Source organism: Aquila chrysaetos, chromosome 3 (genome assembly GCF_900496995.4).
Source record: "Aquila chrysaetos chrysaetos chromosome 3, bAquChr1.4, whole genome shotgun sequence".
NCBI lineage: Eukaryota > Metazoa > Chordata > Aves > Accipitriformes > Accipitridae > Aquila > Aquila chrysaetos.
The window spans coordinates 30,459,438-30,482,263 of NC_044006.1; the positions used below are offsets into that span (position 1 = coordinate 30,459,438).

At 38.7% G+C, this 22,826-nt stretch overlaps 1 protein-coding gene across 4 annotated transcripts in view; it reads left to right on the forward strand.

The window, feature by feature from the left end:
- The window catches only part of VPS41 (VPS41 subunit of HOPS complex), a 117,888-nt gene that overhangs the window by 63,490 nt on the left and 31,572 nt on the right, over nt 1-22,826 (forward strand). For all 4 annotated transcript variants that reach the window (XM_030009366.1, XM_030009367.2, XM_030009368.2 and 1 more), the window contains exons 10-16: nt 614-680; nt 9,030-9,127; nt 12,686-12,815; nt 14,536-14,651; nt 16,218-16,274; nt 18,613-18,674; nt 19,447-19,528. In XM_030009366.1, coding sequence (XP_029865226.1) covers nt 614-680; nt 9,030-9,127; nt 12,686-12,815; nt 14,536-14,651; nt 16,218-16,274; nt 18,613-18,674; nt 19,447-19,528 — 612 coding nt within the window. The remainder of the gene's footprint in view (nt 1-613; nt 681-9,029; nt 9,128-12,685; nt 12,816-14,535; nt 14,652-16,217; nt 16,275-18,612; nt 18,675-19,446; nt 19,529-22,826) is intronic.

A 22,826-nucleotide genomic window follows, 5' to 3' on the forward strand; every position in this document is an offset into this window, starting at 1 on the left:
TTCTAATAACAGACTGCACAGTGGGAAATTAAAAGTGCTCGGTAGGAGTAGATGGAAAAGGAGGGTAAAGTGAGGTAGGTGAAATGTAAAAAGCTTTTGGAGCATTAAACTTAGAGTTTTACAAATGAGGAGGTTTGTCCTAAGTTTGGCATCTGTCTTCTCCCTTGTATCGCGCATGCTTCACAACATTTGGGTATTTGCATTTCTTTATATGTACATACTCTCTTCCTGTTATTGGGAGTTGCAATAGCATATTCTTACTGAAATTGTAAGGTAATGAGATGCAAAGTGTGAGAAGATACCAAAACCAAACTCACATATATACTACTATGAAGAAGTCCTAGTGAGCAGATGTTTTCAGATTTCTCTCCTGTGTTCCATCTTGCTTCTCCTCTCCCAGCTTATTAATAAGGCTGTGGACTACAGCTACAACTTTCCTGTCTGATTTTCTTCTTCAGTGATGCATTGTCAGTGTTTTACAGCCTGTGTTTTTCAAAATACAGAAACGCATGTCTGAGAATGCCTCAGTAAGAAAAGGAGTTTCGGGGAAAAGTTAGTGTCATTTTAGGAATTACAGTTTGTTCATCATAATGATCCAAATCTCTGTTCCTAGATTTGCTCAGTAAAAGAACGGCATGCCAGTGAAATGCGTGACCTTCCAAACCGCTATGTGGAAATAGGTATGATTGTACAAACGTGCACTTTTTCAAAATTATAAAAGCTTTAAAGGTCTGTTTTCGCATTCTAGCCTGAAAAAGCTGTTACAGTTCAGAGGCAATATGTAGTCATAATATAAAAGTCTCCTCATTTTTAGTTGATGAGGTTGTCATAATATCCTGCTGCATAGTTTGTTGGTTTGTGGTTTTTTTTATTTGTAGAGAGTCTTAAATTCTGTGATCATCTAAAATCAGAGACCCTTGTGTGAACAGTGGATGTCTTAACTTTCCCTTCATGCAGATTCCTACAGAGAACTTGATTTTTTATCTTGGTTAAATGATGATCAGTGTAGTGGTAAGGAGAAAATAGATGCTGCTTTATTTGATTATGCGTTGTTTGACTACACTGCTCATAACTTTTTTCTTTTTTTTTTTTTTTTTTAAATATCTTTGGTATAGTGCTAGAAAATCGATTTGAATTTTTTTTTGTTGCCTTTTTTGCTTCTGTGTTTTATGTTCTCCTTTGCTTTCTTATTTGTCTAGCTTAGGCGATGTGAATAAATTTCATTATTGCTGATTAATGGAAAATGTCTTGACAAAATGTGTGTATTAAGTAAAGTGTAAAGTGGAATTCAAAAGAAATTTGGAGGGGAAGAGGGGATGTAAACAAAAAGTCACAACTGTCCACAGAAGCTTCTTCTGGGGAAAGGAAATATCTGTGAAAAGGTAGTGCTGGGAAGATAAACAGGCCCTCTGGGACTCTGCAGACCGGAGTGGACAATAGTTTGTAAACTTTGGTGTTTCCTTGTCTTGACTGTAATGACATGAGATTGTAGACAAGAGTGTTCAAGCAAGATCCTGATTCATGTCAGGTTACAATGGTGCATGGCATAGGTGTATACTCTGCTTTCTGATTTCAGGAAAGAACTGTTTTAAAATAGGTTCTGAAAATCAACTAGGAGACTTGTTAAACTCTGTAGGAACTCTGGATACTGAGAGATGGTGGCATGCCTGACAATTAACTGAGACCTGGAAGCTATTTGTTGTTTAAGATTACATAGTCCCAACAGAATAATTAACTCTGGAATTCTAGGATATTTGAGAGAATTTTGTCAAGAAGTTCAGTCTGAAGTTTTAGCCTCAGACCTTTTATATAATCTTTTCTGTACCTGTAAGTAGCTTTTAGAAAATAATTAAATGAGGTTGTTTACATAGTGACAAGTGAACAGAGGCAACTTCTACTTCAGCTATAATGTGTCTACGTGGAGGGAGCTTCTCTTACGTGACTGTCTATTGGAACTTCATTTAAAAAAAAAAAAAAAAAGCTGTCATCAGACTATTTAGGTGCAGACCTGAAGGTCAGAGATTTTTGTGGAAGTAACTTTTTCATCTTGCAATTTTTAGCCTAAAATCTTCTCTGTATGCTTGAGGACTGGCATTTTATCTCACTTAACCTGTTAACAGCGTGCTTGAGATTTGTGTTTCTGGTTTCAGGTCAAAGCACTGAAACAGGTCTGCCAAATGCTGTCAGCAGCACTCATTGGAATGTGGGTATTTGGGAGGGAAAAGAGGGAGACATTATTTGTTCAAGCCTCAAAATAAATTACAACACCTTTTGATGTAGTCACATAGAAAGTCTTCTTGAGAGCTCTGTGTCATGCCATAGCATCTATTTCAATTTTATTTCAACTTTACTTTTCAAAGGCGTAGCTGGAAGGCCTGATATTATTAATGGGCAGACCAGCAACCAGTATAGTTTTTTGCAAGACGATTAATATCCTAAGTGGGTGAATAAGCTGATACACTTTCAGAATGCAAAGAATTTATACAAGGCAAGAATATCCTTCAGTGGCAGGATAGCTGAGTATCTTTCAGGTGTTTTGACTCATAATATCTTGGCAGCATACTTACAAAAAATGAAACCCGTAACACAGTCTAATTTTTGTCATGTTCAGTGATGTGGGTTTTTTGGTTCCCCTGCCCCCCGCTTTTACAATTTTGCACCTGGAATGAAACCCAGAAGTGGAGTAGGAGACTTCATAGTTGCCTCTCTGCGCATCAGGGTAATGCATGTGAACTCTATGGTAATACAGTGTTTTCTCATGTCTCAACAGTTTCAGATTTATGCTCCTTTAGAGCCATTCTGAGGGCCTCAGAGTTCCACAATAGTATCATAGTAAACTGTGATGGCATTAGTAGATCGTAAATGTTTCTTCAGCGGTTTGCAGCCCAGTGAATAAGGAAACAGAGCATTTCCTGCACTGCAAGTTAGGTACATAGGACCCTGTGTAGCAAGGTCCTCCTCATCTTCTGATTCTGTCTTGACACATAGCTATACTTACTCTGAGGCAGGAAATAAATACAGTGTCTACCGTGATGCTAAACCAGACGGCCCATAATGAGGGAAAGTAACACCACTGTACTGTTCTAGTACACTGTTTTAAAGAAGATAATGCTGTGATTACCTGTAAGAGAAATTAGATTAATTATACAGGTCTCATACGCTGAGATCTGCGTGGCATTGCTGATTTTATTTACATCTTTCAGTATATTAATGGTGCTTTTCTTCAGTGATCTTTTCCATTGTCTCTGGTTATGTTACAGTTCATTGCCTCCGTGGGTCTTCATTCAGTATTGAAGATAAACTCCAGTGAAATGTTTCTATTTAGGTTTAAATGTATGTTAGCTGAGCAGATCCTATCAGTTTAGCTCTGTCAGCTACCGCTGTGAAGTAGTGTATTGATTAGAAAGTATTGGTATTGAATTACAGGCTTAACATGGACTAAATGCCGTTGTGATCCTTCTTAAAGAGTGCTTGACCTCTGTACTTGCTCCTGATGCGTGTACAAAAGCTGTAATGCTGGACAACTTCAGGTCTGAACAGGGAACCCTTCCTCAACAGAACCCCGTGAGAAGGCTGGTTGCTAAAGAACTAATTAGCACTTACAGTTAATATGATGCCTTTTCAAAGTGAAACGGGGCATCTAGTCTTTGATAGCCTTGTCAGGTAGCTCGGGATTTTATATACTTTTGTGGAGAAGTACTTCGTCTCTGCTTCAGTTACTCAGGTTGTTAATGGTAGTGGAAAATAGAGATTAACACTGGAAGTCAGTAGAAGACTTGAAGTCTATTAGAGACTTCCTATTCAATTTATTTTAGCCCAAATTTTATCTGAGGAATCTCAGCTTAATTCCAGGTGCCAGCCAGCCAGCAATGCCTCTTGAGAACTTGTCTCCCTTCTGCATTCCCCCAAATTCCCCACAAAGTAGAATTCTGGTTTGAAAATTACATGTTTTGTGGATATGCTTGTACCAACACATCTGTATGTTTTGTGAGGGAATAGCTGTATAACTGCATGCCGAGTTACCACCAAGCATTGAGATTGCACATTTTTATCTGAAAAGAAAACATGGGAATATTTATTTTTTGGTTTGTAAAGTGAGATACTGGAATCTACCATACAGCATTTTTCTCTTTATATAGACAAACCTAAAGCTTAATTAATGAGTGTGATGATGATGAGCAGGAAATTAATTGTGACTAAATGTCATCATCTTTATATGCTGATTTATGCAAACATTTCATTGGAGCATGCCTGCTACACTCTGAGAAGCAAATTGCCAAAAAAAAAAAAAAAAAAAAAAGGGAAAAAAACCCCAACCCATTTATACAGCTGATTCCACTTAGACTTTTTCTCACCCCGTTTTGCCAGAAGCCAAACTGATAATTTATAAATTTCTTGATAAAATTAGTCATGACTATCAGACTGCTGAATATTTTCCCTGTTGGTTAACAAAGTTTTCTCAGTTCAACATGTAATGGAAAAAAGAGTTTTTCAGAAAATCTACTTTGAAGCTTCGAAACTTAAGCTCTTGACTTTCCAGTTGTCATCAAGGATTCTGCGGGATTTCCTTAAAGGTTGTGTGCATGTAGCTAGAGAGTTGTACAGGGAATTGCTGTATTTCTAAAGATGATTTTTATTGCTGTGTGAGATGGAATAGGGGTAGGACAATTTAAGCACCATGGTAGCACTTCTATTACACAAAATATGACTGCAAGTAAAACAGCAAATTGTAACACTGCTTACAGTAGACAAAACATTTTTCTAATTTAATTGAAAGAGTAGACCTCACTAGATGGATGATACTAGCATGATGAGGTAGTGGGCTTTTTTCCTGATGTTTCTGATTAGTGTGATACTATAATTGAGAGAAATTGTTTTGTTTTGGTAGCAAAATTCTTGCTCATTTCCATTCTGTGCTAGTAGCAAGTAGTAAGGCAACAGCTTTCAGTGACAGAGGCTTTACAGAGTTTTGATTTTAAGCCTAGGTGGGTTTTTTTGTTGTTCAGTGATCATATTCAATTAACAGTATCATTTTCATTGCCCTGCTTTGCTTTAATGAAAATGCTCATCCTCTTTGCTGTGTGGCATTCAAAGTTATATATAGAATGATTGATTAATGGTTGCTAAATTTTCTCTAAAGCTTTTCTGAACGTTCAACATTTGAACAAAAATAAATATGAATATGACTTTTCCAAGCGTTTTGATTATAAATAAATAGTAGAGGGTGTCAATTCCAAGTTTGGAAGCATCAGTTTTTGCTAATTGTTGATGTATAGGACCCGCCATTGATTTTTAGTCTTACTCTACTGCTCTTCCTACTGAAATTCGAGGAAAAAGACAGTCAGTTAAAATGCCATCACAATATATACATGATTAGGTAAATAGTTGCTTGATTTCACATATAGTAGTACAGGTAGAAAATTTGCAGGGAGTTCTGAGGATATTCAAGCCCAAATAAAGGACCTTCATGTGGGTTACTTCACTGCTCCTCCCCAGAAGTTTACAGTTCCTTTTGAGTCACAGTTGACATTTCTTTAACTGAGCATATCCTGAGCTTTCTGCTCAGGCTTCTTATCAGAGGTAGGTCTGCCCTGGAAATTTGAATATATGAAGGCTGTTGTGGAGTCTTATGGGAGATAGAAACCATTTTTTAGGAAATACTTAAATGCTGGGGCAGTTGTTCGAATATGAAGATTTTCAGAGAAAAATATGAATGTTAAAAAAATATGAGATTTGTATTTTCTTCAAGGATTAGTTGGGTAGTACTAAAGTAAGTACCTAAAAGTAAGAATATTCTTTTATGTCAATAAAAATATACCATGTATATATGTTTATGCTTTGTGATTTGCTTCTATCCATCTAAAGACAGCTTAAGTGATACTTATATGGGACCTTTTCTGGTCCTCTAGCTGGAACTGAATGCACATATTGTGGAAAAAAAGAAAAAAAAAAGTCTTTTTATATTTTATATAAATTTATATTTTTTTATGTTTTATATAAAATGCAACTGCATGCACATGATCTTACCTAATCAAAACATGCAATTTTGTATTATATTTTGTTCTGCATAAATAACCTAGTTCAGTAAAAGCAGTGGTGGTGGAGATACCGTCTTGAAAACACTGAAGGGTATGCTGTGTTGTTGCCTACAGCAATGACTGCAACTTTTGCAGATGTATCTGAAGTAGCCAGTTAAAAGGTAATTTGGGAATGTGTAGTGGGATCACCCCAGCAGCTAACAGTGCACCAGATTTCTAGGTAAGCTCGGCCAGTTCACGGTGCTTTGTGGCTCTGCTGATGTTGATACAAGATTGGGCTACCTAAAAATTAGCTTGTGTGTTGGCTTTTCAGTTTCTTTCATATATCATATGGAATTAAAAAAAAAAACCCAAATCCTTCTTTTTTTCCACACATTAAGTTTCATGTTAATTCTCTGCATGCTAGTTCAGCTTCCTGCTTACTTTCCTAGAAGACAATGTTGAAACCTTGGCCCCAGTGAAATCAATGGCAAAAACCTCTGACTGTAACCAGAATTTCACTCTATAAATCTGCAGTGGAAAAGCAGGGGCTGCTGTTTGAGATTTGATAAAACAAAATAGACTTCTTTTTAGTTTCAATCCACCATGTGTGTGTATATCTTTAAATTTCAGAGAAAGTTGCTTTATAGAGTTTCGGTAAATAATGTAGCTATATATTGTTTTATTTCTGTAATGTGATTTATTTCATACATTTAATTTAATGAACAACAAAAAAGATGTACAGGTTTCTTCTTTTTTGCTTCCTGGTAATTTGTTTGACAGCTATACACAGATGTTGAACATAGAGTAGATCCACTGTCAGCCTATCTTCCATCTTCTCTTATGACAGGCATAAACATGTATGACACATGGCCGTACCTCGGTCATTCCCATTTACTTCAATACTACGTTTGTTTTAATTGTTTTGGATCCTTTTCAAATTAACAGCATTTCTGCAATGCCTGTATGTTGGATTTTTTTTTTCCCCCTTGACCACAACAAAGTATCCAGAGAGTAAGTCAAATTAACGTATTAGTGTTCTGTGCAGCTATAACTTCTGTAATTTTTTTCAGTAAGACTTTTTTGATTAGCTGCATCAAAGGTTTTTATCAGGTCAAGAAGCACTGTCTATGCCAGCTATTCTTTGTTCAAGGCTGTAGCAGCAGAGCTAGAGCATTGTGTTTCAACAAGGCCTCTTGAGGAGGATGAGCTGAGAGAAAGCTGAAAATGAAACCAAGGAAACTAAACTCTATTTAAAAACAAAACTTGAAGTGATGGGTTTTATTTATTTGTTTATTTTTTCTTGGAACACTACTACTGCTTGATCCTAAATACACCATTACGTGGACATTACAAACATTTTCACTGGCAAAGGAACTAAAGTTCCAGTGAAAGTCAAAGAAACACACATGGTTTTTTTAAAACTGTCCCCATAGTCTTTATAAATGTACCATTCACCACACTGTTTTCCTGTCTAAATTCAAACCACAGTATCTTACAGGCCTATGAGAGCCTTCTCTTGTCACTTTTTAAAGCTGAAATGAAAGTTTCTTTGCTTGTTCTTCTAGCCAGCATTATGGATTTCACTTTGTTTTTTCTTTTCCATGTTTTTCCTCCTGCTTTCCATATTCTTTTAAAATGCCAAATACTAAATTGTAAACTGGGAATAAGATATATTATGTAGATGTTTGTGACATGGGTTGTTTAAAATCATTACTCAGTGCAATATGTGACACAGTCAAAGTAATCTCATCAGTCTTGCAGGCTAGAACAAAATAATTATGTACAGGATTACAAATGTAAACCTATTCTCTCCTAGAATAGATTGAGTGCTCTAGCCTTGTGCCGTGCTTTAGTCCCCCAGTGATGTCAAAGTGTCAGCAGTCATTAAGAGAAAAACAGTATTTGCTTATTCATTGAGAGACAGGTGTCAAATCTGTACTTTACTTGACAGCATTTTTTTCTCCTTTAGCAGGAGGATGATTATTTCTCCTGTTCCTTCTTATTAGCTAAAGAAAATTAGCTTTATTTTTAATGTCATTATGCTGCATTTTCTGTTGCTTTGCTAAAATAGTAACTGTTTTAGTAAACAGTAGATATTAGTAATGTAGCATGCTAAGCGGTAAGCAAGGAAACTTTTTTTTTTCTACTTACGCTTAGATTCTCCTAAAACAAAGTTTTGGGAGCAAATGATGATGTATCTGATATTTTTGTAAAAGCTTATAAGTTTTTTTTTTTCATATAAGCACTTGGATGATTCCTGTCCTCCCATGAGAGAAGAGCCCACAAAAAGGGCTGCACTGTAAATCCAGCAGAATAAAACTGAATAGCTAGTTCTGTGGCAGAGGTCTGCTTTAATTAGCCTTTTTGTAAATACAGTTCAGCTCTCTTTTTCTTTCTCAAAATAGTCATCACGTAACTGCCTCGATTTCAAGAGCAATTTTAGGAAATTACATTTTCAGTTTTATGAACAAGGGACTATTCAACTCTATGTTTTCTTTGTAATGAGGGTATCTGTAAAACTTCCTGTGATGTTTATAGTGATGATAAATAAATAATGACCTTTGTGTTTTCTTATATCATACCAATAGATGTAGCAGGTGTTATTCTCTTACAGCCACACGAACTTGCTGCGAATATGCAAACCAATGAAGTTGTTCTATTTATTGCCTGTTTTATTGAGTTTGGGTTTGGTTTTGCTTCCTTTTTTTCAATGTGATTACTAAAAATCAGGCTGACCATTCATTTCAAATGTTTCATCTCTAGCATGTCCTGGAGCACAAACCTTTATTCTTGCAAGCTTTAATGGAATTTAATCTGTTAAATGTAATTTTTCATCTTGCTGATCCAACTGGGACGTCTGTAGGTTTGTTATATGCATTGAGTCTTTATTTCTCTGAAGTGCTACTGCATGTTGTTGATTGCCACTGAAAATGAGTTGTGTGTTTTTCTTAGGAAGTAGTTCATACACATTCACTTATTTAACAATCTGTTGTCTTTCTTGTATTTCAGTTTTCCAGTTTGACACCGAATTCTATATCAGTGGACTTGCGCCTCTCTGCGACCAGCTTGTTATACTTTCATATGTAAAGGAGATTTCCGAAAAAACGGTAATTGTTTTTCTGTTAGATTTTCTTCACAGCACTAAACTGCCCTGTGAGTTGGGCCTTAAACTAGTCACGCAGATCTGTTTATCTGTGAAAAAATGTGTAGTCTGGTGGTAGTGAACAGTGCTTGAAACTTCTTTGACCTACAAAATAAGGTCAGTGGAGGTGATGTTGAAGACTAGTGTACTTAACCTTTCAGAAGTCCTGTCTGGGTTCCTTTATTTCTTGCAGAAGGCAGAGGAGGTCTCTACATAGTCCTTCTCTCTCCTTTTTCCTCCCTCCCCCCTCCCCCGCCTTTTCTCTCCTTTTCTCTCTTTCTTTCTGCTATTTCTGCACCAGACGAAATGAAGAATCTTTTTTAGCCATAAGAGGGGCTTGCTGACACTGCATCTTGGAAGAAATGAGAGTAGTGAAGTTGATCAACTCCAGCAATAAGAGCCACTGTGGTGGCGTAGGATGCATGATTGCGAGGAATTGGCATCATCTCCCTTGCTTCCAAGACCTTTAGTTGTGTACACCCAGATACGTGTGTAGATAGGTAGAAATTAGAATTCATGTCAGCCGTTTTTCCTGTGCGCAGGTGAGTGCCGTGTCAGTCTCCAACATTTATTTCATATTGCCAAATAAAAGGCGAGGCAGTGGAAGAAATCCTTGAAGTTGCGGTGTGAGAACAGCAGATGCTCTTGATCATCTCTTTGATAGTAGGTCTGCATTAGACAACCATCACCATAGTAACCTTAAGCAACTGGGTGCACAAGTTGCTAGGCAATGAAATGCTGTAGGTTCAAACAAATGCTCAAGCCTGCTGAAATCAATAGGGTTAGCTTCCAGCTCTGCTGCAGGATGCCAGATTATTATTTCTTTATTTATATTAAGCAGAAAAATAATGTCACGGCAGTGTCTCCCAAGAGAGCCGGTGCAGTAGTCCTCTGGTGTGGGAGAGTTGGTGAAAGAAAAGGAGGTAAACAAATGGGATAAGGAAGGGGGAGGAAAAAATGGGTTGAAATGGTAGGGAGCAAGGAAATTGGGAAGCCACCATTAATGAAGTAGCAGCATGGGAAAGGAACTAGTGTAAAGGAGGTAGTGACTGATGAAGGTTAAAGTCATTCTAACTGCTTCAGGAAAGAAGGATGAAAAGAGAATTTCAGGTGATACAATGGTAATAGAACATAAGAAAGAGATTTTTTTCATGTATTTGCTCTTAATTTGCCTTTTAAACAAACTCCAAATGCTGGACTTCGATAACTTCTCAGTCCTCTGGGTAGCTCCAGTAAGGAAATGAAAGTACTCTCCTCCCTGACACCATGTCGGTGCCCTGGTGTGGTGGGAACCCCTCTGTAACTGTCTTGGCTCCATGGAGCCCGAGCTGCCTGAGCTTGCAGCAGAAATGCTGCTCGCTACAAACGCTGTTGAGTTGTGAGGAGCACTGTTCTTCCTACACTTGATTTCACAGCTTTCAAATGAGAGCTTCCTACTTGTTACAAATTGAATCAGAATTGAACTCATGGCTGGCTTTGATATTTTTTTCTTTTTTCTTTTTTTTTTTTTTTCTCACTTGCGCTGGAACAGCACAATTGAGAAAATACCTGAGTGGTGCTGCTGCCGAATGGGTAGGCTAGAACTGTGTAAATCCACTTTGTATGTCTCCTTGCTCTTTTATTCTGCATTTTGTTATAATTCACAGCCAGAAGTAGAAATTAGGGGATTGTCTTGGACCTTGACTTAATTAAAAATAGAGCTAGTTGAAGACAGTGGTTTCCCTTGGATGGAAGATGAAAATCCATTATGTCTTACCATTACCACTTACATTGCACTTTAAAGTTCATGTTACTCTAAAATCATCAGCACAGCAAGGGTTTTAGATTATTCTCAGATTAACTTTTCCCTCCTGCTGCTGGATGCTTAAAAGTGCAAACTTAAACACTAGCTAAAAAACCCCCATGTTCATCTTGGTACCAGAATATCATTGATTCATAGAGCTCTGTCCTTCGGGGCCTGGGCCCAGCTGAGAATGTGTCTTAAATTGTTCTGTTGCTTGTTGAATGCAATGGTTGATGATCATCTGTGATAGCCCTGACAACTTCTGTGACCAAGAGCAGAAAAATAGCAAGCAAACACAGGGGAAGGGTTAGACCTGTGTCTTGTCTAAACCTCCTTCTCTGTGCTGATCTGTTCAAGGGAAGTGTGATGGGTTGACCCTGGCTGGTTGCCAGGTGCCCACCAAAGCCGTTCTATCACTCCCCCTCCTCAGCTGGACAGGGGAGAGACAATATAACAAAGAGCTTGTGGGTCGAGATAAGGACAGGAGAGATATCACTCATCACTTACCGTCACGGGCAAAACAGACTCAACTTGGGGAAAATTAACTCACTTTATTACAAATCAACCAGAGTAGGGTAATGAGAAAAAAAACCCGAATCTCAGAACACCTTCCCTCCACCCCTCCCTTCTTCCTGGGCACAACTTCACTCCCGGATTCTCTACCAACCCCCCACAGCGGCACAGGGGGACAGGGATGGGGTTTACGGTCAGTTCATCACACGTTGTTTTCTGCCGCTTCATCCTCCTCAGGGGGAGGACTCATCACACTCTTCCCTGCTCCAGCATGGGGTCCCACCCACGGGAGACAGTCCTCCACGAACTTCTCCAACGTGGGCCCTTCCCACGGGCTGCAGTTCTTCATGAACTGCTCCAGCATGGGTCCTTTCCACGGTGTGCAGTCCTTCAGGAGCACACTGCTCCAGCGTGGGTCCCCCATGGGGTCACAAGTCCTGCCAGAAAACCTGCTCCGTGGGCTCCTCTCTCCACAGATCCGCAGGTCCTGCCAGGAGCCTGCTCCAGCGCAGGGTTCCCACGGGGTCACAGCCTTCTTCGGGCACCCACCTGCTCCGGCGTGGGGTCCTCCACGGGCTGCAGGTGGATATCTGCTCCACCGTGGACCTCCATGGACTGCAGGGGGACAGCCTGCCTCAGCATGGTCTTCACCACGGGCTGCAGGGGAATCTCTGCTCCGGCGCCTGGAGCATCTCCTCCCCCTCCTTCTTCATTGACCTTGGTGTCCGCAGAGTTGTTTCTCTTACATGTTCTCACTCCTCTCTCCAGCTGCCGAAATCTGCCTGTCCCAACTTTTTCGTTCTTAAAAATGTTATCACAGAGGCGTTACCACTATCGCTGATTGGCTCGGCCTTGGCCGGCGGCAGGTCCGTCTTAGAGCCGGCTGGTGTTGGCTCTCTCTCGAACACAGGGGAAGCTTCCAGCAACTTCTTACAGAAGCCACCCCTGTAACCCCCCCCTGCTACCAAAACCTTGCCAACAAAACCAATACAGGAAGCAAGCCAAGACTAAGAATAACGTTCCTTTGTGTTTCAGGTGCGATTACACCTCCTCTGTGGGGCACAACTTTGCAGGTTGTATGGTTCACAACTGAGTACCCAGTGCAAAGTACTGGGCTTTTGGGAATGTTTGCAGCTGTTGAATTTCAGCCTCATTTGTAGATGACCGTCAGTTGGCATTGCTAAGGTAAATCGTGTAGGATGCAACTAAGATGTTGTTTTTTTCTAGGAGGTGGAGTGTTGTGCAAGGCCTAGACTGGATATTGTACAACCCCTACCTGAGTCCTGTGAAGAGATCTCTTCTGATGCACTAACAGTACGAGGATTTCAGGAAAATGAATGTAGAGATTATCATTTAGGTAGGTGTTCTTAATATTGTTTTGTTTTATTTTCATAACTTGGTTAAAAAAGACTTGATTTGGGAGGACTCAGCCTCCTTTTTCATTTTTATGCCATCTCCTTGAATAACTATCTATAACTGCTTATGACACTGAAGTGTAAAGTGGAAATCCACAAGAACCAGTCACATGAAAGAAAACAAATGTGTATATTTAAACATCATGTTTTGTAATGCCATCTATTAATTCAGACATACTGGGGAAGGCAGAAATATACATCTTGTGTAACATTGAGTATCGTGGAAGGCAGTATCTTTGATGGAGATGTATTCAATATGTGATCCATTGGAGCTCTTGTGTCTCTTTGGACTCAAACGGCTTCAGGAATAGTGAAATGAGTGGTACAGTGTCTGGAAAAGCTCCTTTAGAGACAAAGATGGAATAAATAAGATGCACCTGGATCAACTTAAAAGGGGGCACACTGATATTTAGCTTCCCTGTACTGACAAAGCTGTCGGTGTATAATAGACCCCAGAATGGTAAAATGTAATGAATAGAAGCTGGAGTTTGGCAAGTTCAGCCTAGAAGATAAGTTTAATTATGTAACAGGCAGGAAGATTAAGCCCTGGCACAATATATACCAGAGTCTCTTAAATAAGGTGGGATGGTTTTCTGATATATATGTTGTAGTTCAGGAAGATGCATGGCAAAGCTAATGCAGATTTCCTTGGTGAAGATTATATAGCCTGTGTTATACAGAAACATTCCTTCTGGCTTTTAAAATCCATGAATCTGATTTTTAAGCATCTTCTCTGGCAGCATGCTTCAAATCATAGGCTTGGCAGGCCTCTTTGTGTACATCAATGCCCTTAAGCCACTAGAAGTATAGTATATCTCCTCCTGATCTCCAAAACATCTCTGCTGCTATCAATAGAATTGGGATTTCTTTATACCTGTCCCTAAGCAGAACATTGATGTCCACAGTTGTACTTTTATGCTTAATGAATATTCTAGTTAATCTGACAAGGCTAAATTTTTTTGATGGCTTTAAAACAAACATTATTACGTGAATTGCTTATCAGTTCAGGATTGTATTTGTATGCATGTGTAGATACAGATAAAGGATGGGGGGTGGTTTTCTTTCCTGTACCTACAAAATATTGATGGTGTTTCTTCATGGGTTCTGTGGAAATAATAACTATTCTGAACAGTCATCTTCTGTGTCTGATTTTTACCTTTAAGTACATTTTTACTTTGAGCTTACTCAAAAATAAAGGCTTATGGTATAAGCAAATGCATTATACATATAACCTTAACTTATAGCATTGCAAATGCATTGCTGTAATGATGTGCTGTGTCCCCAGGGGTTATGGCATCTATCATTTATGCTTTTGATGGCCTTGACCTTGATGGGGAGGATAAGTTTATTGCAGGCTGTGTAGTGTAATAGTCCTCTAAAAGTATAATAATGTGTTCTAAACCATCATAAAGTTTACACATAGTGGATGAATCAGAATTTGCAATAAGCTGTAGTGATTTTTTTTTTTTAAAGATATTTTGCCATTTAAACCAGTTTTAATTTATTGGAGAATACAGCTTCCTAAACAAGCATGTTCTGCAGGAGTAGCCTTGCTGTCTTCCTTGCATCTCCTCTTTCTAAATTCCCCTCAAGGGTGTACTAAAAAGCAGGGCTTTACTTAAGGAAAATATAATAATAATAAAACTGTGTATGCATTTGCAGAGTATTCGGAAGGTGAATCACTTTTTTATATCATCAGCCCAAGAGATGTGGTTGTGGCTAAAGAGCGGGACCAAGATGACCACATTGACTGGCTTCTTGAAAAGAAGAAATACGAAGTAATTTTTACAACATTCTTTCCTTCAGGCTTTCTTTGTTTGGAAGTTGGAGTGTCATGATGAACTTTGCTAGGTCATTTGGATTGGATAGTTTCTGTTCCTGTAGTCATTAACAAAATGCTTGTAAAGGGTAGGAGTTGACTATACATCTCTTCATCTCTCTGGAGAGTTAGTCTTCCTACTGAAACAACTTATCAGAATTGTACCCAAGTGAGATAGCTGAATTAGATGCTGTGAATGCTGCTCTCAGCATCAGATATGAAATGTATTAGCTGTCATTAAAAATTACTAAAGCTGATTTTTGGCTTTAAAGCAGCAGAACAGTTAACTAATGAGCTACGTGGATATTTTTCTATATCTATGCCAACTAAAGAGGGAAGGGAGATGGACTTGATGAGCAATATTAGATTTTTCCCATTCTATATTACTTCCACTATAAAAGGTTGTGTTAGAGTACTGTGCATTGCTCTGCGTTACTTACCTTCAGTGTTGAAGCTTTTAAAAGTAAAATAATATGGGCTCGAACTGTAGGTATTGGTGCTCAAAGTAGTGTTACTCCCCAAAAAGCAGAGCAGATATTAAAAAACAAGGGTATACAGCTCCCTTGGAAAAAAGCAGCTCAGTATTTGGTTGCATAAATATTGGTGTGTTTAAGCATGTATATCTAAACACCTAAAACAATAATAATAAATTCTTACAGACAGTATCATGCACCTAGTGTTCCAGTTTCTGATGTCCTGAAGTTAATGACTTAGAACACTTGTTACGATGCATAAAGTAACTTGCAAATTCTTATTTACGTGTTATTTGTTGGATGCCCATTATAAGAAAAAAATATGCGGGAAAGCCATTCAGCATGTATTCCTTTTGTTAATGCAATCATGATATTCCTCATGCAGATTTGTTTAAATCCTTGTGGATGGTTTTGCATCTGAATGGCAAACTCATATGATGAGTGCAGTTTTGCAGTTTATGTAAATCACAGCATTTGGTCCCTGAAGACTCCAGTAATTTGCAAGTGACAGCTGTGCATGTGCCTTTATGAAAGCCATTCAAGGTAGTAGATAGATTGTGTGTTATGATGTATGTTAAAGTTTTCATTTTGTTTGTAAAAGTGCCAGCTTTGTTTCTTTGAAAGAAGTAGAACGGCAAATGGTACTTAAATATAAATCAGTCTGGAGAAGACTTTTGGTCTGCGGAAGTGAAAGGTAGCCTTCCCCCACCCCCTTTCCTGATGATTTTTTTCACAGGTTTTGGTAGTGAAGGGTTCTCGTTTGAAAATGATCCAATGCGATTGCATTGTCTGTTTTGTTGTAATCTTGTGATTTGATCCTAATATAGTAATGTGGAGTGAACCCAGATGGAAACAAAAGTAGTTTTCTCTTCGGTTGACTGCTTTTGTTTGAGTATGAATTCAAAGCTGTTCATCCAACCATGGCATTAAAAAATTCTAGTGCTTCAAACACCCTGCTCTGAAAAATAGTTGATTTATGCAGTTCTAGAGCTTTCTGTATTGAAAGTTTGTGTATTTGGCTAGTATCTCTGTTTTCTACTTTTTTAATATAGGAAGCTTTGATGGCAGCTGAGATCAGTCAGAAAACCATAAAAAAGCACAAGATTTTGGTAAGTCTCAAAACTTCTATTCAAACAAAATATCTGACGTCTTTTAGAATGCTGTGAGATACTACAAATACATTCCCTGTTCTGTATTGCACCAGACAATAGCTGTTAGGCATACTCCAACTAGCATTCGATTTCTTGGTTTCAGCTGCAGAACAGGAATGCTAGGATGTGAAACACAAAAGGATCTGGATTTTATGAAGGTGCTATTGACATTAAAAAGAAGAGAATTCCACTTCTCTGATTGCTGATGGTTTTTTTTTTGCTTTTACTTCTGTATTAAATTTGCTATTGTTTCAAGTAATGCACAGTATTGCAATATTAAGAGATTGGGTGGGGGGTGACACATTTCTCTTTAACTTTTACCTTGTACATGTGACAGGGTTTTGGCAGGAGTTTAAAAGGTGCAATTGGAAGACCTTTTAAATTGAAATTCAGTCGCAGTTTCACACCTAGCTCTCTCATATTGCTTTGCAATTCTCATTATTTTACATAGTTAAGCTCCTTTTCTCCTGTGTAGTTATTTCGCATGTTTATAGTCCCTTCACAGAGCAACAAAGGCTATCGATGTTTAAGACAAAAGAAGGGGGTAATGTAATAGCCACAAAAGCATCACTACTTTTAGCTCTTTTGTTTGTTTGTTTGAATTGACATCAGTGTGATCACATCGGTATTTCATTAATACTGCTGCATCACATCGGTATTTCATTAATACTGCTGCATTTTTAAATGGAAGTTTGTATTTAAGTACAAAGTGTTAGAAGATGTGTTTAATTTTTAGCCAGATCACTGCTATAATATACCCACTGTATATCAGTATGTCTTAAAAATTCTTTTCTTCTTGTGTAGTCCAGAAGTTGAATCAAGACCTAATAGCATGCCATCACCTATCACCGAGTTTGTATGATTTAGCTGCTCTGTGACCCTTGCAAAAGATGTAAAGAATTCTTAAAGGAGGTCCTTGGCAATACATTAGGAGAAGAAAGAAAAAAAAAAAGCTTTTCTCTTGGTTTGCAGAAATTTGCTCTGCTAGGATGAAATTCAGTGTGGGTATATACAAGCAGAGTTGTTGAGTGTTTGATCTCTAATGCAAACCCCACAGAACGTGTTGAGGGAAAAAAACGTTGACATCAAGCCCTAAGTGAAGGATTAGTGGTACAGGGATTTAAAACAACTCATGTTCTCACTGCCTAGCAGCTATCAGACCAATGACACCACACTCACACAACCTGTCTGGTGGTCTTGAGGATTTTTTAGGTTGCAGTAATGATCACTGCCCCTCTGCACCTCTTGAGCAGAATGCAAGGGTCCTAAACAACCACAGATGTACAGCTCCTTTCCTTACACTGTCTTCTCTTCTCACTGGGGAGCTGGCCTGCAGGAGAAAGAGGCTGCCAAAAATCTTCATTCTTGAGAATGGTGAAGTTGAAAATACAAAGGTAGTTCCTATAGTGGAATGAAATGCTAAAATCTGGTGTATGTGCATGATATTTTTTTTTAAACTTTGTATTAGATTGGCCAATTGAAGTTGTTGGATACCTCTGTTCATATTCTGCTCCTCTTGATACTGTCCTTGATATTGATCAAAAATTTATGTTGTGCCTCAGAAGACCCAAATGTTTATTTTTGTAGGAAACAAGGAGTTGTTTTTATTGTACAGCTTTTTTTCTTCCCCCCCCCCCCCCCCCCCCCCGGAAACAATGTGCTTTTAGTGATGTGATTCTTAAGTTATGCAGTGGGTACACTGGGTTTGAGACCAGTGTTGACATTACAGCAGAAGGGATGGCTATTTCGCCAAAATTTTAATGTATTAAACACTTACGAGAAAAATTTTACAGCTGGCCTGTGTGATAAACTCTTGAGAAGGGGAATTTAGTATGTAATAATACGTAATAATCTTGCTAAATTCTCAGTAGTGCCTTTACTTTATGGAGCAGCACTAGGATTTATATTCTCAACCAATGTTTTTCCCACCTGCAGACTTTGTGTTGACAAAGTAAGTGTCTCATACCATGGCTGGTGTTTTTCTTTTTGAGATAACTAATGCAAGTACTGAATGATCAGCTATGTGTTTTGAACAATCCTTAATATGTCTTCTCAGCATCTATGAGGTTATGAGAATTAATTAAAAGAGCATCTTAATTTGAACACGAGTGGTCTATGCAAGTATTGTATTGACTGTTCTGTGGGCCCTACATCTAAAGGAGAACTCAGGGTATCTACTTAGGGCCTGGTGCTTGACTTAACAGCAGTGCATACAACTGGAATGATAGTTATTGTGCCAGTCAAGTAGTTGACTTCCAAACTTTTATAACTAATTCTTTATTTTTATTCCCTTTAGGACATCGGCTTAGCCTATATAAATCACCTAGTGGAGAAAGGAGAGTATGACATGGCTGCTCGGTAACTTATTATTAGATTTTCTTTGCTGGCTAAAGTGTGTCGGGGGGAGGGGGCACAAAACAAAAGCAAATTATTGATTCTGAAGTATTTTGTGATGTTGATTTTCTATGTGTTATGGAGTTTCTGAAGTTCCAAAACATACAGATGTATTACTGTACCCTATATTTTCTTGCCTGTAGTGACCCAAAAGTTACTGTAAACTTTCTGAAGTTTAGCTAGAATTGAGGCATATATATTTTTGAAAGACAGCCTTGATTTTTCAAAGTCACACTAGATTTTCAAAACTAACGTTTTCTTTGGATGTTGATAATCTAAGTTTATTAGTGTGTCATTACATGTAAGACCATCAGAAAATAATTTGTGGTTATGTGGGTGTAAACAAAAATGTCAAATATGGGTATCTAAAGTAAGGATCAGAAATTACCTGAGGTTTGTGTTTTCATGTATGTGTAAGCATAAGCATATCTTTTTAAGCGCTCAATTTTTCTCAGCTGAGATTTAAAAACTTCACTCATAAAGCTAATATGGCCCTCATCAATAAGGGTGAATGCATAGTAAGCAGTTAAGTCCTCTTGGATGCAACAAAATTGTAAGATCTGAAAGGAGGAATACCTGGCATGCTCTGCTTGAAGCGATGGTTGCCAAAGTAAGTCACCTTTGAAAGTGTCTGTATAGGGAGAAGAAAGAAAAGGGAGTCCTTGCAGTAATGCTGTCACATTTGTATTATTCTATGTACCTACTTTTGTTCTCTCCCCTTTCATCTTCCTTCCAGAAAGTGCCAGAAAATTCTTGGCAGAAACACAGAACTCTGGGAATTTGAAGTTTACAAGTTTAAAGAAATAGGTCAGCTTAAGGTAAGTTAATTTCTGTCTCTGTACTCAAGTAATTGGTATGCTGTATTTACCGTATGTTTTGACCAAGTATCTAAAGGCTTGCATTTAATGGCCATAGTGTGGTAGCAGGATACAACGCTGCCCTTGAAATTCCTGCCCAGAACTCTAGTTGTACAGTTGTCTTTCAGATTGATGTGTATATGTTAACATGCCTCAGAACAGGGTTGGAGGCATAGCACACCCAGCTACTCAGCTACCTATTTTTAACTTGTTGACAGCCCCCAAGTAAAAGACCCACCCCTAAGGCCTTTACTTGCAAAGATGCTCACAGTTAAATGCATCTTTCCCATTTGCTGTTCACTTCCTTCCAGTATGTCCTGAAAAATCCTACCCAAACTCTTAAGGAAAATAGCCTCTGTGGGTGTGAGCCTTTCCTCAAAATCCAAGTACCTTGCAACAGAGCTTTAAGTGTCAAAGAACAGTTAAATTGCAAAGCAACAAGGAAAACCTATGCTGTGAGCTAGAAATGGTGGCAAGAAAGAGGATCAGTCTGCCCTGTCTTGTGTTTTCCCTGGTCGCAAGCCAGCTACCATAACAGTACACATTTAATGTGAGATTCTCAGTTAATAAATTGCCCAGGACATAAGGCTATAGCGCTGTCACTGCCAAACCAGTAGAAAACATTATGCACACTCCCTTTGGTAACACATGTACGTTTATTTCTCAATTTTATGTCTTCCTATTCAAACTCAATGAGCCAAAAAGGACATATTATTAAGATCTCACAGCATGCAGTCCCTTGCTAGTTTTGAGCTGTTTAATTCTGTTCAAAGAGCGAAAATGTTTCAGCATTACAGTTTTCAGAAATGTCTGGCTTTTGTTTTAGAGCCAGTCCAGTGCAAGAACAGTCTTGCCTTTTGTATGAGTTCTTAGTGGTTCGGTGCACTCTTTGCCACCTTGGAAGATGAAATCTCATGTTTCTCTCTCTTTATTTCAATCCAATAAAGGACCTGAGTGCAGGTACAGGTGAAATTTTGATACACTGCTTCTTAGTCCTTTTAGGTTTATTTTGTTTTTTAGATGCAAGTGTCTGGAATGGATGTTTTTCTTGTCTCCACTTATGTCATCCAGCAGACTGTAAAATATAAAAATATTTGCAGGTTTGCTGCAAAAACATCTCTGCTAAATTACTGCCTTTCTAAACAGTTGGTTGTTTTCAGCCCCTTGAAAGTGGACTTAGAAAAATATAAGATGCAGTCTGTTACATGATTCAGCTTCAAGTTGCAGTTCTAGATGATGCCTCTCTTATTTTACTATTTCAATTGCATATAATTTTTCCCAAGTTCTTAAAGATACCTGAATATCATAAAGGTTGAACTAAGTTAAGGCAAATCTAAATGAAGCCGTTGTTGTAATGCTTGGGGTCGCTTGTATGCTATTTGGAATTTTTACCTATTTACCCAACCAGCAGGTATTAAACACAGTAGTGTAACTGGGCTATGATGGCTTTAAGCCCTGATGAGGAGACTCTGTTTGAGATTTGGAGACAAGAGGTATTTTGAAAGGGAATTTTCTTAAAGAATTTGCACTGCAGGTAAGTGGTTGCCTGAAATCTTGACGTTTCCAATCTAACGTGATTTGCTAATAGCTAAGGTGGTAGTAAAACTAAAGGTTTAAACTTTCCTTCCTGCAGAGGGACTAATTAGTGATACCCCAATGTGGGGCGAGTGTCTTGTTTGTTTGCTTGTGGGTTTAGGGATTTTTTGAGTGTTCTGTACTAAAAGGCCCTGTTTGGCTACCAGAGGCTGCATTTTGGTATCTTGATGTCTCTCATCTTTTCAGTGAACGTCCTCTGGCAAACCTTGTTATGGTAGTTTCAAGATTTTAGAGCCTTGCAATGATCTGCTCCTCTCCTCCTCCAGCAGCGGTGGTTTGTGGAGTTATGTGTTAGTGCTCAAGTCACTTCAGTGTAAAATCCAATGTCTCAGCTCAAACAGCTGAGGAAGGTGAATTCAAAGAAAGATGCCAGACTCTGCGAGCGCTGGCCATTGTGGCATGAGGGATACACTCCATTCTGTTGACTCTGCTGTGACAGCAGTGACTTTCAGCAGGGGTGCAGAATGATCAGCTGGCGGCAGTAATGCTTTAATGACCAAAGTGTTGGCTAGAGGACACATGAAGGACTTCACCTGACTGTGGTGGGCATAGCATAGAGCAGCATTATCCAGACAGCCTCTTTCATCTCATAGGTATCGTCTGAGGAATAAATAATTGTGGTTTGGGCTTATTGGTGAAATGTTTTAGGCTATCCCATGCAACTTTTATATGGGCTTTCTTGTGTATACCCTGTCCTTATACCTATTGATCAAAAGTCTGAAAGCAGGTCTTAAGAAAAAAAAAAAAAAAAGAAAATATTTCTGTGTACAGTATGCTTTTTTTATTTAAAGCCACTTTCACCATGTGATTCAGGAATTGATACAAAGGCATCCTGATTCTGGAGCTTTTTTGTCTGACCTCGCTCCTTAACTACTGCTTAAAAATAAAATAGGAAGAGTTTTTAACTTCCAGCATGGGTCTTAGTTCACCTTTGTGCCTAGGCTTAAAAATAACTTGGATGCTTCTCAGTCTTTATTGAGCACGGGGGCCAAACTGCAGGACGTGGTTGTGCTTTACCTTCAAAGCAGTGGGACTTGAGGCAGGAGAGATTTCCTTCCTGAGGCAGCCTGGCCCCCACGCAACGAGGTAGCTGCACTGCTCCTCAGCTCATTCTGCGACCAAACCGCAGCCAAGAGTTGCAGCAAAGCCTGCCGGGTGAGGCTGTTCATTTAAGAGGTGGCAGGAAGGTAGAAAGTGGGAATGAAAACAGCCGTTGGAGAATGTCCTCTGCCTTCGAGTCTCCAGCTGATGTCCAGCCTGCTTTCTTTATGGCTGGAAGAGGCTTTTTTGTGAGGGGTCAGGAATATGATTCCCCAGGGCAGCTGGCAAGACCATGCCCTGAGTTAGCTATTAAATTCTGTGACAGACGGTAGGAGCTGATGTTGGCAGCATGCTATGTTGCGAAGTCTGCCCAAGCTCAAACAGCGTGGGGAGAGAAGAGGTCTCCTGTGAGCAATGAACTTTTAATTTTTGCAAAGTCATTAACAATGCTTTTTTTATTGGTCTTTTATTTTTCCCTCCTTTTTCACCTACAGATGGAAGACTTTAATGAAATATGTAACTTAGGCAATTGTTCTGATTTAAATACTAGGAGAATTTGTTGTGAATAGTCATTGCTGTCTGTAAAACTGCAAAAAAAATTGATGTAGTGAGGCATTATTTC